This window comes from Plectropomus leopardus, chromosome 6 (genome assembly GCF_026936395.1).
Source record: "Plectropomus leopardus strain MGB_pleo_1.0 chromosome 6, ASM2693639v1, whole genome shotgun sequence".
NCBI lineage: Eukaryota > Metazoa > Chordata > Actinopteri > Perciformes > Serranidae > Plectropomus > Plectropomus leopardus.
Window position 1 is genome coordinate 6,594,189 of NC_142181.1, and position 14,872 is coordinate 6,609,060.

Consider the following 14,872-nt stretch of genomic DNA (forward strand, 5'->3'; position numbering starts at 1 on the left):
GAAAATGGTGTGCTTGCTTTGGACAGTGCTGTGTCTCTTGGAGGATAAAGGGCACCACTCCAACCCCTGAATGCACTGGAGCTGGATGAAATCTGACAGGTGGAAATTATTTGAGAAAAGATGAAAAAAGAGTGTGATCGCACAAGAGGGAGGGAAGAAAGCGAGGCTTGTTCCAGGTCAAAATACAAGCAAAATGACTAAAGGAGGAAGGAGGAGCTGAACTGCGGTGGGAGGAAAGCCTGAGCAGAAAGCACGGGTGGATTAAAGGCATCTGACAGCCCTGTTGTGGAAAGGACTATCTCTCCACAAAATTATTTCAATCTGTTACTTTTTAATCATGGTTTTAAGCAACAGCTTTGAAGTCTGGGATTTTGAGGGAATTGACACAGCGGCACCTGCTGAGAAAAAAAAGTATGAAAAAAATCCATAAAAAACTGTTGCCTTATTAAAAGCAGCCCCCTGGCCTCTCCAAATGTTCACTCAGCTCATGAAATGAGCTTTAAAAAGCACAAAGGCTCTCTCATCAGTAAGCTTCTTTTTCAACTTCACATCTATATTTTTCAATCGCGATAGGCTTGGATAAAAGTAACTTGTAGTTTCCATTTATACACTTTGACAGAAGATGATTTCATTTTAGACTCCACATTTATGAGAACACCACAGGGCTTTTTGCATAATGTGTGACATTTTATCTCACAGAACTGATAAAAGTGTAGGACTCTAGCTAAAACAGTTTAACTAAAACAGGTGATTGACTCAAGCCTCATCCCAACTTGGTAGACATCGCCACTTAGTCAGTGCCATCCACATTTACATATTTCACACCAGGAGTCCTCCTGCATCTGTTGACGTTCTGAAAAACCGTGTCAATTTTCGCCTGTTGAATGCATAGTGTCCTTTCAAGATAGCATCCCTTTTTACAGGATAAACTCATCATCTGATCATCAGAAACATACTACCACATATTTATCTTAAAATAAATGTATTACATCTGTTAAAACACCTTTCATTTATGCTTACATGTGCAGCACAAGCACATGATTAGGTTCAAGCAACAAGATTAGATTTTGAAAAAAAAGCTCAACATTCATAGGGAAAGTGAACATTTGGGCTCCAGGGTGAAAGTCCAAGGTCTGATGAACTTATCTATTATCTCACCCGTCCACTATATAGGGACTTTCCAGCTCTCAATAGTATGTTGTTGCCAGCAGTATTTAGAACAACTAACGTTGTCTAGTTGTGTATCATACACAAATATGAATATCAGGAAAAGTTGGGTTTGGACTGAATGCAACAAACCACGAGAGGATCTCCACCAGTGGCATATGCCAAGCAGCCAGTCAGACCAGAGGGGAAAAATGAAACCAAAAGCACCGGACAAGAAGAGGGAGGAGAGCCTGCATCAGAGCGAGGCTTACCCAACTTGGACCAAGAGCTGTTCCTCTACCAAGCCTTTCCCTGGCTAATGTCCAGTCACAGGAGAATAAAGTTGATGAGATGTGAATGAGGCTCACTGAGCAACTGGAAATCAGAGACAGCTCTGCACACATCTTCACAGAGATATGGTTAACCACTAACATCCCAGATCGAGCTATTGCACTACATAGGCAGACCTTGTTCAGAGCCAACAGGACACAATATACTGGTGCAAATTTAAAAAATGCACTGCGGGAATACTGTGATGCCATCAGTGGCAATATGCACTATCAACTGGATGGAATCATAGTTGCTGGTGATTTTATTCAACTCATCCTTGAACTCCAAAGATGTAACAAGATCAAAGATAGATCTACCATGTACCTTGTAATAGCAGATGCATGCAACTAGTTTGTATCACATTTTGAACATACTTCCTTAAAAGAGCTCCACAATACAGACAGAAATAATGCAATCAAAAATTTAATAACCATCACTGGTCTCCCCTATGACACTCAGATAGTTTGATTTGCCTTGTCAATGTGGGCATATTTTATAAGCATTTAACAGTAAGGCATGGTCTTGTCTTCTACAAATAGATACAGTGACTGTTGCTCCAACATTTATCATCTCTACTCATGAAGTTATTTATCTCACTTTGACACATTTATCTCATCTGTGAACCACACAACATATTTCACCTTTTCAAACAAACCCCTCTCATTCTTCTCGTTAATAAACACGTCGCAATGTTCATGCTTATCCACCTACATACCGTACTGTGCTCACCACTACCGTGCTAATGAGATACTTTTCATAATTAGCTTGAGATCTGTTTCCCAATCAGACAGGCAGTGAGGGGCTAATTAATCACAGCACATTAGCCAGCCTGTATGTTTACTCATATCTGTTTACCTTGCTTTATGGCAGTGAATGGCGATATGATATTGCCCAATGTTTTTGCCGTAATGGGAGGCTGTTTGATTCTCTGAAGAAAGCCAAGGTCAGAGATAATTGATTTTTTAGCAGAGCCCTAGAGAGGTACAGTTGAGTAAAGCAGTAAAATTAGAATTCAGAGACATTGTTTGTTCAGACATTAGATGAGACAGCAGGAACAGGCAGATTCCTGCTGTCTGCCTGACTTCTTATTTGCAGCGAATTATTGCAGAACATGGGCAGAAATAAAAAAGTAAATCATCCCTTTGTCAGAGTTTGAGTAAAGGCAATGACATATGACATACCAGAGGCAACATAAAGGGTGAAACTGGTCTTATGAACCTGTCCAAAATGTCACTGCTGTTGACTGAGCAGCATGCATACATGGGTCAATGGTGAGAGATTAGCTGCGCGTTCAAGCAAAAGCCACAGGGCTCTGGGAGCCGGTAAAAGTAAAGGATTGACACATGAATATGCGATGTGCCGTGATGCCCACACCACAAGAATATGTGTGGTTGTCAGTGTTTGTGTGTGCTGTTGAAAGAAAACCAGACATGACTGACAGCAAGCTAACCTTTGTCAAATAATGACTCTCTATGCAGCTTTTCCCCATTAACCTTGTTAACCCAGCAGTTTAGAAGCCTAGTCAGTGCAGTGGTGGCAGTCTCCTAAAAAAGCCACTTCAGTTTAATAACCTAATGGACCACTGAGCTGGTCCCACTCATTATCCGGCACTATGGAGTTCAGAGTACACTTGAAAAGGCAGCAAAGTGAATATTTCAGAATGTACTTTGCATTTGTACATCAATAATGTTTAGCTGCTGCTGTCAGCCACAGTTAGCACAACCGAATAACTTTGAATTCACATATCATCGGTAGTAAATCCTGCACATTACATTACTTTGGCAGACACTTTTGTCCAAAGCAATATACCACACTTCAACACACCAACCTTACTTATGATTTGCAGATGCCCCACAGTATAATCTGAGCTGCAGCCATTAATAGTCAATACCTTTGATTCTGTTTCCACCACATTAAACCTCCCTTGAGTGATGTCATTCCATTAATCATATCAAGCAGATGCAAATGAATTCTCTGATGCTGGTTTGTAGCTTCCATCAAAATAAGTGCTGTGGCATTTTTCTTTAAACTTTGTGACAAACCCCTAGCTAACAAAGATGTATTCTGGATGGGACAAATGCACCAATCCAAGTCCAAAGGACTTTTTGATCCTCAAAAATGACACCTTTAATTAAAAGTTCTTACATGTACTGTATGTTCCAGACTAGGACTAAGTAATATGATAGGATAAACCATGATGCAACTAAAGAAATCTGTCCACAGGTAGATATTTGGCAATACCCTGTCTGAGGAGAGAGCTGTTCTTGGCGGGGTATACTTAGAAAATCAGGGCTCTTGTGATCTTCTGCTCTCATGATTCTCACATGATCTTATTAATCCAGGTGCTTTGCAAGGTGGTGCAATTTTGGCAGACATAGAGGAAGAGAGTAAAGTTGTAAATATTAAATCTGTAGCACTTATGTTGTAAGCTGCCTGATGGTTGATGGAGAAAGTAGCGTGCCCTTTACATATATGTAGAGAGGCAGAAACAAAATGAGACTAGTCTGTACAAGTCGTGCAAACATCTCAGAAGACAAAATGGTTGGTAGCTGTTTAATAGCCTAACTCAAAGAGTGACAGCACTCACTTTGACTCAAAGCTTGTTGGTTTTGGAAACCATTGTCAGAGTGATGTTAGGGGAAGGGTTCCTGACACTGAATATTTGACAAGCACTGGCCCAACATCCACACCTCATAAGGGTGTGGATGTTGGGCCAGTGGATGAGCATCACACACAGGGAACCCTGTTGCTTTACATTGCAGAACGTCAGTTCAGTGAAGCTCTTTTAAAACCATGACCATGGTGTTTGGAAAATCTTAACCGAGTGCCATTGCCATACATGGATAATGTAGAAATAACTTATTTTCGATAAACATTTGCACGACCATCCAGAAATCTAAATATAGCTGCTCTGAGGTTTTGCAGAAAATACCCAATATTCATACTCTGTCTGGTGACAGTACTTTTTTCTGCACCATATAAAGCCTAGGTTTACATCACTTTGGTACTTGACTTCTGTTGCACAGCTTCAACTACATCACTCCATGTAAAGCTGTCACTGGAATGGAATAATTCAAGTTGTCAACTGACTGAGTTTGCGTTGGCACTTGTCAGCTAATAAAATTGTGTGTTGTGACAGACTAGACAAAAGAAAATGCTCCAGACAAGTTTGCGCATACACATATGTAACTCAGTTCATGAATAAAAATTAGGCAGAAAGCTTAAAATGTACAACAAAGTGTATTTCCTTGATGGTGCAAAAAGTAGCTTACAGCTGTTTGTATCATCTCGTCTTTGTTTTTAAGGGTGAGACCTGCGCACATTGTCAGACGTACCCATGCATAAAACAACGAATCCATCTATTCTAGCCTGTTTCACTCTTCCTGACATGCTGTCTGTGTGATTTTGAGGCTTGTAGCTGCTGTAATGGCTGATGTCAGTCTTTACCAGCTTTCTGGCACAGCTCTGCCACTGTTCCTGTTGTTCCAGACCAGTAAGTGTGGTGACCGTTGCACCCTGGTCGGCAGTCAGGGGGACTGACTGAACAGGTTTTAAGCGATGTAAAATACTAGCAGGGAGTAGGTTTGTGCTGGCCTATGGGTTGTTTTCTATTGAATTAGAGTAGTGAGGCTCTTTTTAGGTGGCACAGATGGAAATTCATGTTTTTAAATGACATATTAACATTGATTCTGAATTCAAAATGTTTGCTTGGTGTAGATTAGTAAACAAAACCTAATTACAGCTTTGAAATGTGTACAGTGCATCACACATGGTGTGAATGTGCCGAAGCAGGTGGTGATTTTATGAGCTTATAAATGAAGGTGTTTTCTGTGTATTACAGTTCTTGCCATCACTAATTCAGCAGTCAGTCAGACGTTGCATGTCTGTGTCTTAGATATACTGTAATTAAAACCTGGCTGGCCAAATTAATGAGGCTTAACCGCTACCTGTGCACTTCCATGGCACTCTGCCCCGGCAATTTGTTGGAAGACATCAGGATTACTGGATAACTGTCTCTACCTTGAACTGCATCTGCCTCGATGGACACCGCTGCTTTAAGAGGCAGTGAAAAGAGGGTGACTGCTGCAGTGTGTGTTTGTATGTGGGTTTGTTTGGGTAGCTCAAAGGTGCATAGGGAGGGAGGTGTGATACAAAGAAATATGTGGGAAGTGGTGATGAGAGGAAACAAGAGAGAAATGAGAAGTGATAGAAATAGCAGGAAAAAGAGGAACAGTGCTGTAAGACAGACTGGTGATGTTAATGTTCTTGTTTATTAATAATTTAGTGAGAAATATCTTCTCACATATGAAATCTAGGAATGCCCATGCGCTCTGTCCGCTCTGTGTGTGTGTGTGTGTACTTGTGTGGCTGTCAGTCTATTGAGAGCCAGAGGACATATGCTGGTCAGCCAGCTACCCTCCCTACTGTCTCATCATTTCCTCTGTTTCTCCCTGTAGGGTGGCCATTACAGTGAGCCCCCTCAGGCCATGCCACAGCACATGCACACACTGTAGCAAACAATGAGAAAATGTTTTAGTAAGCATACACACATGCACGTTTGCACACCGACACTTCCTCTTCATCCATCCATCCAGCCCAGCTCGAGGGCCTTGGTGAGTGGGCTCCAGCCCCTCACAGCAGCCCCATGCTAGGGCCTTGGCCACATTAGCACCCTGGCGGGAGATAGGCTGGCTGTGGCTCGCCAAAAGCCTGCAGCTAACGTCCTCCCCCAAGAGCTGGCACCCTTTAGATGAGCTGGAATGGTCACAAAGTGGGAAGAATCTAATCCGGTTTGACTCTGTTTTTTCCCAGTGTCCTTAGCCACCATGGGGCTTATTTAGGCCACTTTCCACTCTAAATAAATATGAAATATGAGTCCTGTATATGATGTGTGCTCACTGGGAATTATTGGATTAAATGGTTGCAGGGTTAAGAAAAAAGAAGCTGTGATGCAGCAGTTATAGTACATGAAGCCAATTTAAGCCCCTTCACAGTGATATCACATGACAGCTTTATACGGGTTATATCCTTAGTGTAAGTATATCCTGCAGCTATGCTTCCCTGTGCAGATTAACACCTGAGTCATTGTTGACTGCTTCTGTTTGGTCTGAGTTAGCCCGCCTTCATCCCTGTTGCTTTGATCACCCTCCAGTTGACAGCCATTAGAGTTGAAATGTACCATACCTGCGTAGGGGATGGGGGCGTCTTTGTCCAGGGCCACCAGAGGAGGATCAAGCAGAACGATGTCAGTGTTTTCAGTGATCACCCCATGGTATGATGTCTCAATCCATGGCTTGTGTTTGTTTACTGTGGAGACAGAAAGCAAAGATGTCAGTGAAATCCCTCTGCTACCAGACTTAACATGCGGATATACGTCTTCAACTTAATTTTACAAATAAACAGCACTGTCCACAAATAACCAATTCAACTTTGAAATGCACACACAGACAAATAACTGCAGCGGGAATATATGCGGTATTTATTCTGTTCTTGCCTAAAATCCTCCAGCCTCAGCTTCTACGAGACATTCTAATTTTGCTAATCTCCCCCCGCAACCTCTTTACTCTCTTTTGTTCTTTTCTTCCTTCAGACATTCCCTGCAGGTTTCAAAGCACAGTGCCATGCTTGATCAATGACCACCACTGTGCTGCCAGCCAAAAACTGTATCCAAGGCCAAGTCAAAACAAAGTTCATGAGCTGAGGGCCTGATTAAGGGCCCATAATTGAGAAACAGCTCCCCAGGCTCTGTGCAGCACCATGCCGACCCACATGCCATTTGTTTACCATCTTATGGTCAAAAGAAGAAGAAAGGGATTGAAGAAAAGAACCGGAACCCTCAAGTCATTCTTGTGCTTTTTAGCTGGGCCAGAAAAAGCCACAAATTTCTCTTTTTTTCAGATTTAAGTTCAAGTTAAAGTTGGTGGACTGAAAATGACACAAAGCAGTGCTGTAATTTCAGTCCCCCTGAGAAACATTGCTTTAAAAATTTTTTAAAAAAGTGGTTTAATGGGGAATAAAGTGCAAAAGCAACAATTACACTCCACTCAGCGAAAAGGCAAACCAAAGAAAGTGGACTTTCTAAGTACTAATGAAGCAATCATTGCAGACTACTTCAATTATTCACTGAATGTCAGTAAAAGCCACTTGGCAGTGCTAAAATGTGTACTTTCCAAACAACCCAGACAGAAAATGTTGCCAGACATCATACTCTAATTTGAGTACAAAAACAAGACATCAAAACTGATTAAACAGCACTCCAGCCAGGGGATACTTATGCAATTGCCGGAGGTTATGTGGTGCAGATTTTGATTTGACTAAAAATATGTATCAATATATTTGGGTTTAGGAGAGAAATAAACATCTGAACAGAAACATCCATATTTGTATTATGATCTACAATAAATCAATTGTCATAATAATTTCACACAGACTCCGCCCTTTACCATACTCTATGGGTAATACTCTTCTCCAGTTATGAGAATGCATTCACCTACTAAATCCTGCATAAAATAGCCAACGAATCAAGATGTTCCTACCCAAATATATGTGGACCTGACAGCATATAGGGCAGATCACAATGCTATCCACCATCATGTTTTCTTCAGCAACTGTGAATTGTCCACTGCTCAGGTGTTCCTCACCTCAATTACTGTATCTAGCCCAGGGGCCACAAACTGCTGCTGAGGAAAAAACAGAACTAATAGAGAGCTCTATGTTCAAGGACCTGCAAAAACCGCAAAATTTAGAGAAGGGACACAGAATGATACAATGCAACACCTGCATTTAAAAGAAAAAAAACTTTGCTGTCATCATCTCTACCTAAGGGCCCCTTAGATGGCGGGCAGCATCATAAACTACCTCATATACTGTGGGGTTGGTTTGTATTCAGGTAGGCACATACTGACTGGCCAGCTAAGTTTAAGCAGTGGGTGAATCCATGCCAATAATGGGAGGAGACTATTATACATAAAACTCCAACAGTGCTAATAGAACAAGGGTTACGACATTGTTACCTTCGTTACCAGCTATATTACACTGTCTACACAGCACAAACCTCCCACAAACACACATTATACCCATGTTTCGCTTCTGAAGGTGCATGGAAACTAGCAGGCAAGCTTACAGAAGTCAAAGTAATTAGATATACTGAATGGATGCAAGGTTTTAAAATCATTAAAAGAACCTCATATGTTTTCCCTGGGAAAAAAAAATTGGTAGGTGGTATGACACAATAGAACACACTGCAACTACAACAAACTGCTTGTTAGGATACAAGATTAAGGACCAAATATAATTGATTTTAGCACAAGTTGTGCACTTCTGTTTTTGAGGACTCTGGGTAGCTGTGAAAAGCTAATAAGACCTGGGGAACATGCTAACACTACAGGGATGCATATTCATGAGTGTCAGCCCAGAAAGCACAGCTAACGCCTCGATACAGTCAGAGGAGATCATTTACAGGGGCAGAGAGATGGGAACACATTAGTCTATTAGGACATGATAAATATGCATGAGTTTGCTACAACGGTGAGGGGTAAAATGATATTGGATTACAACTTTAAATGTCATTTTAGAAATGGATAGCTCACTGACGCTGCTGGGCAGGAATTTCAAAGGGACATATGATTTGTGTAGGTCATGCTTGTCGCTGCCAAAGTTACTGCAAAGAGACACAAACCTGTTCTTTGTGGAATGTGTGATGCAGGTACAAACTAATTAGCACACAGGCACGGTATTTGTCAGATCTAGCTCAGGAGTTGTACAGCCAAATTCATACAAAGTCACCTCAGAAAGTGCGTTATCATAAGGGAAAAATTGAAAGTGAGAAATTTGGAGGAAAATGAAAAAAAGCTAATCTCGTCCTCCAACTTGAGACAAGTGCATAACCCCAATAAATGTGTAATACAGGCTATAGCGCTATTTGAGCACAATGCGTGACAGCTAATGAGGAGTCTGGAGAAATGAAGGGGCTCGTCTTCAACTTCATATTCAGTCCTCTCACAGCTTAGAAGCCCTTTTGACCTTTAAATCCTTGATGTTGAGGTTTGTGCCGCTCACCGTGACTACTTAGCAGTGTCGAGCTGACCTAAATGTTCTGTTATCAACATTGAGGAAATGTTCCATTGTGTGAGTACAAAGCAATCCGGCTGCAATGCTATGATACAGCAGTGAAAACGGAGGCCCTGTCTTGTTATGACATACATATAACGCAAGTGGCAGACAGCAGAACATGACAATTTCATCTGATGGTATCTCCACGCAGGTGACCTTTGTGATATCACTAGTACACAAGATGGAGTGCATCTTTCCATCAATCAGCCTTGCCTAACTGCACTGCCGCTGCAAGTTAATGATGTCTCAAAGCCTTACCGCTTCCAGTGTGTGTGTGGGATGGAATGGGTTTTCACCAGGAGTGATGAGGGCATTAAAGGAGCGTCCACCTCCAGTAATCGCAGCAGTACCTCGATTGGGTGCCACCTACATGTCAACCCCATCCCCCAACCCTCACGTGAAGCACATTCAGTCTGTGAAAAATACAATGCTGTCTTACTGGAATATGGTCTTTGTACTGACAGCACAAGACATGCCCCTGAGTCATTAACGCAAAGTGGATGGATGCACTCTTCTTGCAAATAATGCAGGCTACCAGAGGTGAAGAGGTTGTGGAGGAGAAGTGTGGAGAAATGAACAAGCCACACCATCAGTTCCACAGATTCCCAGGGGAAACATTGCAGACGCTTACTGCGATCGAACCCTCGGCTGCAAGCGCTAATGCCTTGACACTAAGTGATTAGCTACATACTCCTCCATGGCGACTTGAATCAAAACTAAACACTAGTTAATCCCTTAATCAATATGAAGGGAACATGACACTCTGCGCAGCCAAAATCATTTCACTCTGCAGGTAGAGTCGGAAAGACTCAGAGTTGCTCTCTTTGATAAAACTCTTCAAGCTTTTGAGCGCCACTGACACACACACCCATGAGAAAATGTGTCCTTTTGGCATTTTGATTGAACTGTGCGGCGCTCAACTACGACTCAGCCTTCAGGCTTCAGACAGCCTCTAATAGGATGTGTGCTTTAGAAAAAAATCAGCCAACACACACACACACATACACCTGGAGAGAAAAAGGTGCTCTCCAAGTGACCCCAATTTTTAAAAGCAAACACCTTCATTGGCTACTAAAAGCATTCAGTAAATGGCATGTAATAACCTCTGTTTGTGAATGGAGGGAGGTCGATTTGCTGGCGTCTTATGAAACCTCATGACTAAACATGACAAGCCAAGATGCAAGGGCTTTTTACATCCTCGGGACAGAATGGGAATCAAACGTGCCATTTTCTGTTTCATGTGTTAACTAACAGAGGAACTGCTCATACGAAAGTCATTGTTGTGTTTGCTTATTCAGACCTGAGCAGGGATTCAAAATACCATGACCTTTCACCACAGTGTCACACAGGGAAAAAGCAGCGGGGTGAATTCTGTTAACTGGCTTCAAGGCAGACGAGACAAAATCCTTTTACTTTTTATGTATTTACTTTGTATCTTTTGGAAAGCCTGTAATCTTATTTTTTAACCTTTAACTTTATATATACATACTGATTTTATGTAAACAAGAGTAGCTTTAGGTGTTTGACATACAGTGTTATAATGTGGCCATATATGTTAATGTTAAGATACCAGTGCAAAATGTAATGCAATACAGCATAACTTTCTTATCATCAAAAGTCAAAGAAAAGTCTTGTTAATCTTTAAAAATTGTTTGTTTTTTTAATTTTGTTTGACTTGATTGATTTTGTTCCATGTTAACCCTGTTCAATTGCCTTTGTTGTTACTGTTGTGTCTCTCTTCTGCATAGACTGCCTAATTTTAGTAAAAGACCATATTTCCAGCAGTGCCATACTACTTTAATTGTATGACTTACATGTCAATGATAACCATTTCTTATAATTTTGTGTTTTTACAAACGAGTGGAGTTAAAGGCCACAGAATTATTTTTGTTCCATATATCAATTCAATTACAGGGGTTGAGCGGTACAGTTATCAACCCCGTACAAGCTAATATAATCAGGATGTGTGACAGCTGAAAGGTGGACACCGGAGCTCGGTTGCCCTTTACTGCTGGCTGCTGGTCAGTGGGACTATCTCCCTCCTCCATTTCACTGCCAATTAAGCCCAGAGTCGTGGATTTGACTTGAGGCTCTAGTGCTATAACAGCTGATTAATCTCTGACCAGGCAATGGTGCACCACCAGATAACTGTGCTGGCGGGTCCCACCTCTTAACGGGTGGGCACTGCAATCCGAACAGACCCTGGGGGGACAGGGGGGAGGAAGAGAAACAGTTGTAATTAAAAAGAACTCTGTAGGAAATTAAACTCTGATTGATAAGGTCAACAAAAGGGGCTGTGATGAATACATCAGCATAATGAAAAGTAAACGTTGCAGAGACAGTTAGCCATTACTGCGACCAACAGGCAATTACAGCTACACAAGCTGGGAGCTCATGCCAGCTCGGAGAGGCTCAGAGATGCCCATCAACGGGTCACTGCAAATTATTGAGAAACATCCCCACTCTGCCAACATTGAGTAGGGGGTGGGGTGTGCGGTCTAAGCTTGCTTTTTCGTTCCCCTCAGCCACTCCATTGTAACAGTGATCCGTGTCTTCTTTGAACCTTGGAGATCTTTGCAAATTGTAATCTCCTCTTGCACTCAGTGCACTGGCTTTGTGCTTCACACAGCGAGCTGACAAGAACCATCTGCCAGGAAAGGACTTTATTAAATATAAAAGCTTCTAAATAGATTTCTCATCGAGATGCATTGAGTCCTCAAGTTCCTGAACACTGATTTTGACTTAAGATCAGTAGACCAAAGGGAAGTCTGAAAGCTTATTAAAGTGACTTAACAAAGTACATGGCCATTTTATTTCCCCTGCTAATTTATAAAGTATTAAAGCTGAAGTGAACATCATTTTTATCTATACAGATTTATGGATATTAAAGATGCATTTAGTAATTTAATATTGCACTTACATAGAGCTCTTGCATGAGTAAAGCTCAGAAAACACTGGATCCTACAATTCCCGTTATGCAACTCAGGATTTGTATGTGGGCCCTATGTTGGTAGTAAATGGGCTGAAAAATGGGCCTTACATGAGACTGACCACAGGTTCCACATTGGCCCCAAGGCAATTGTTGACGTGGGTGGGTTTTATCAAGTGAGCCCCAGATAAGATTGCCATTTTTGGGTCCCTTGCATATCTGTGCAAGGGACATAATCCATAATCCTCCCATGGTGGTATACAACTACAGTCACTATGGAGTGAGCAAGTTGTTCCCTCGCTCTCTCAGCTCTCTGATGGTCAATATGGCCAAGTTTACTTCAGTTTTTCAGAAAAATGGAATGACACTTATGATGGCAGAGAGGACAAATGCTGAGAAGTCAAGCCTTAAACTCCATGCCCTCAGTTTGTTTAATATTTGAAATTTCAAGCCCAATTCAATAGAACTCAGATGACATTATCCCTCAAATTACATAATATGACCATGGAATAACGAAATGTCATGAGTGTAATCAAGAACAAAGGAAAATGAAGAACACTTGAAACTATTAAGGAATAGCAGTGTCGGGTTATTTAATTTAAATCAGTGGATCACATAATAAATAAGAAAAACGGTTGGAACTTGAAAATAATCTACTTCCCTAAAGCTTGGTGCTGAAAACAGATGAGAAGTGAATCTCAGCTTATTTTCCCATTACACCAATGTTTGCAATGTTAAATACAACAACAGAACCAAAGCGAGGATCAAACTACAACAGCTGCCAAGCTCAACAAATAAATATGAGGAGGGCTTTGTGTGCTCGGGTAGAATACAGGTGAGTTCATTATCCAGTCACAGCGTACCACAAAGAAAGTATGTTCCTGCCAAAACACCTGGGTCACAGAGAGGCCGCCCCCTCCACAGTCCCCCCCAGACAGTGACACCCTGACCTCTGCTGTGCTCTTTACAGAGCTCCTTCTGCTGTTGTCTCAGCTCAGAACAGTGTCTGGAGGACATGCAGTGGAAACTAAACTTCACACTTTCACAGCATCTAAAAAAAAAAAATATCCTCCGGGATGAAATTGAAAATCTTGACTTGACCTGAAAATAATTCACCTGTTGCCCCCTGTTTGGCCTTTTGTGGCCGTTATGTTTGGATTTAGTTTCTTGAGATTATGAGCTGTTCTTAGCCCTGGGCTGCATGAGATGAAGCAGGATCACACGGTGCTTTTTTGAGGTTTTTTTTGAGAGTGGGATAACCTAACAATTCAGAGGCTGCCCTGTATTGCCCTAGGTGTGTGTGAATGTGTAGGTGTGTAAAATGTAGTATGTAAGCCTGTACATATCTGTGTATGTGTTTGTGGTGTGTTTGTGGCCTACGGCAGGTTGTGCATTCTGGCCATGATCCCAGCGCCTGGTGCTTGGTGTCTGTGCCAGTGCGTAGGTGTGTGTGTTTGTGTGTGGTAGCGCTCAGCAGGGCGTTGGGGGAGGTTCAGTGGCCGGCTGGAGAGCAGAGCAGCGTTGCAGTGGGATTCCACAAACTCCAAGTGCAGCAAGCGCTTTGCGAAAACCACCCAGTGAGCGCTCCGACCACGGTAAACAAAACACACAAACAGCCAAGCTCAAAGGTTTGTCAACAAGCAGAACAATTCAGAACACTGCATTTATAGTTCTGCACCGCACAGATGGAAGGACAACACGGAGAGGAGGCAAACGCCACCACACATATCAAAGTCTGGCTTTATTTGCACCTCAGTGAACAATGGCATTTTTTGTTTTGACATTTCTCTCTTTTCTAGCCTTCAACATTGTCCCTGCAACAAATGATAGAGCCCAGGCAAAGGTCAGGCTTTTATCATGAGCTTGTTTTCCATCCACCTTGGCTGAAGTGCAAAACCCCCCTCTGGAGTCAGGATACACAAGCAAAGAGGAGCTACAGAGGAGAATGGGAAAAGCGCTATACAAATTGTCAGAGTTTGCCTCTGTGCCGTAAGCGACTGCAGCGGCGATACTGTATGTGTTGCTCTACTTTCAGATGGGGACTTATTAACCTGCAGAGATAGGGGAAAGGCTGACTGCACAGTCACTCTGCTGCGCTGCTACCCCCCAGTGCCCCTGGGGAGGAGCAAGAAAAACAAAGAGAGAGAGAGAGAGATGTAGGAGTGTTACACATTGGTACATTGGTACATTGGTACATGGAAAAAGAAAGGGAAAAAAAAACTAAAAGCATCAATCCAAATGACCAAGAGTGGATGTATAGGAGCTGAAAATGCACTTTTGGTGCCATTACCCCCAGCTATCATGACCCCTCTTTATCAAATGGCTTCACAGCCACAAATGTTCTCTCTGTGCGTC

At 42.1% G+C, this 14,872-nt stretch overlaps 1 protein-coding gene across 1 annotated transcript in view; it reads right to left on the reverse strand.

Annotated features, from left to right (window-relative positions):
* The window catches only part of LOC121943375 (calsyntenin-2-like), a 303,089-nt gene that overhangs the window by 194,713 nt on the left and 93,504 nt on the right, over positions 1–14,872 (reverse strand). The window contains exon 2 of the mRNA XM_088078593.1: positions 6,661–6,783. Within this exon, the coding sequence (XP_087934719.1) occupies positions 6,661–6,783 (123 nt within the window). The remainder of the gene's footprint in view (positions 1–6,660; positions 6,784–14,872) is intronic.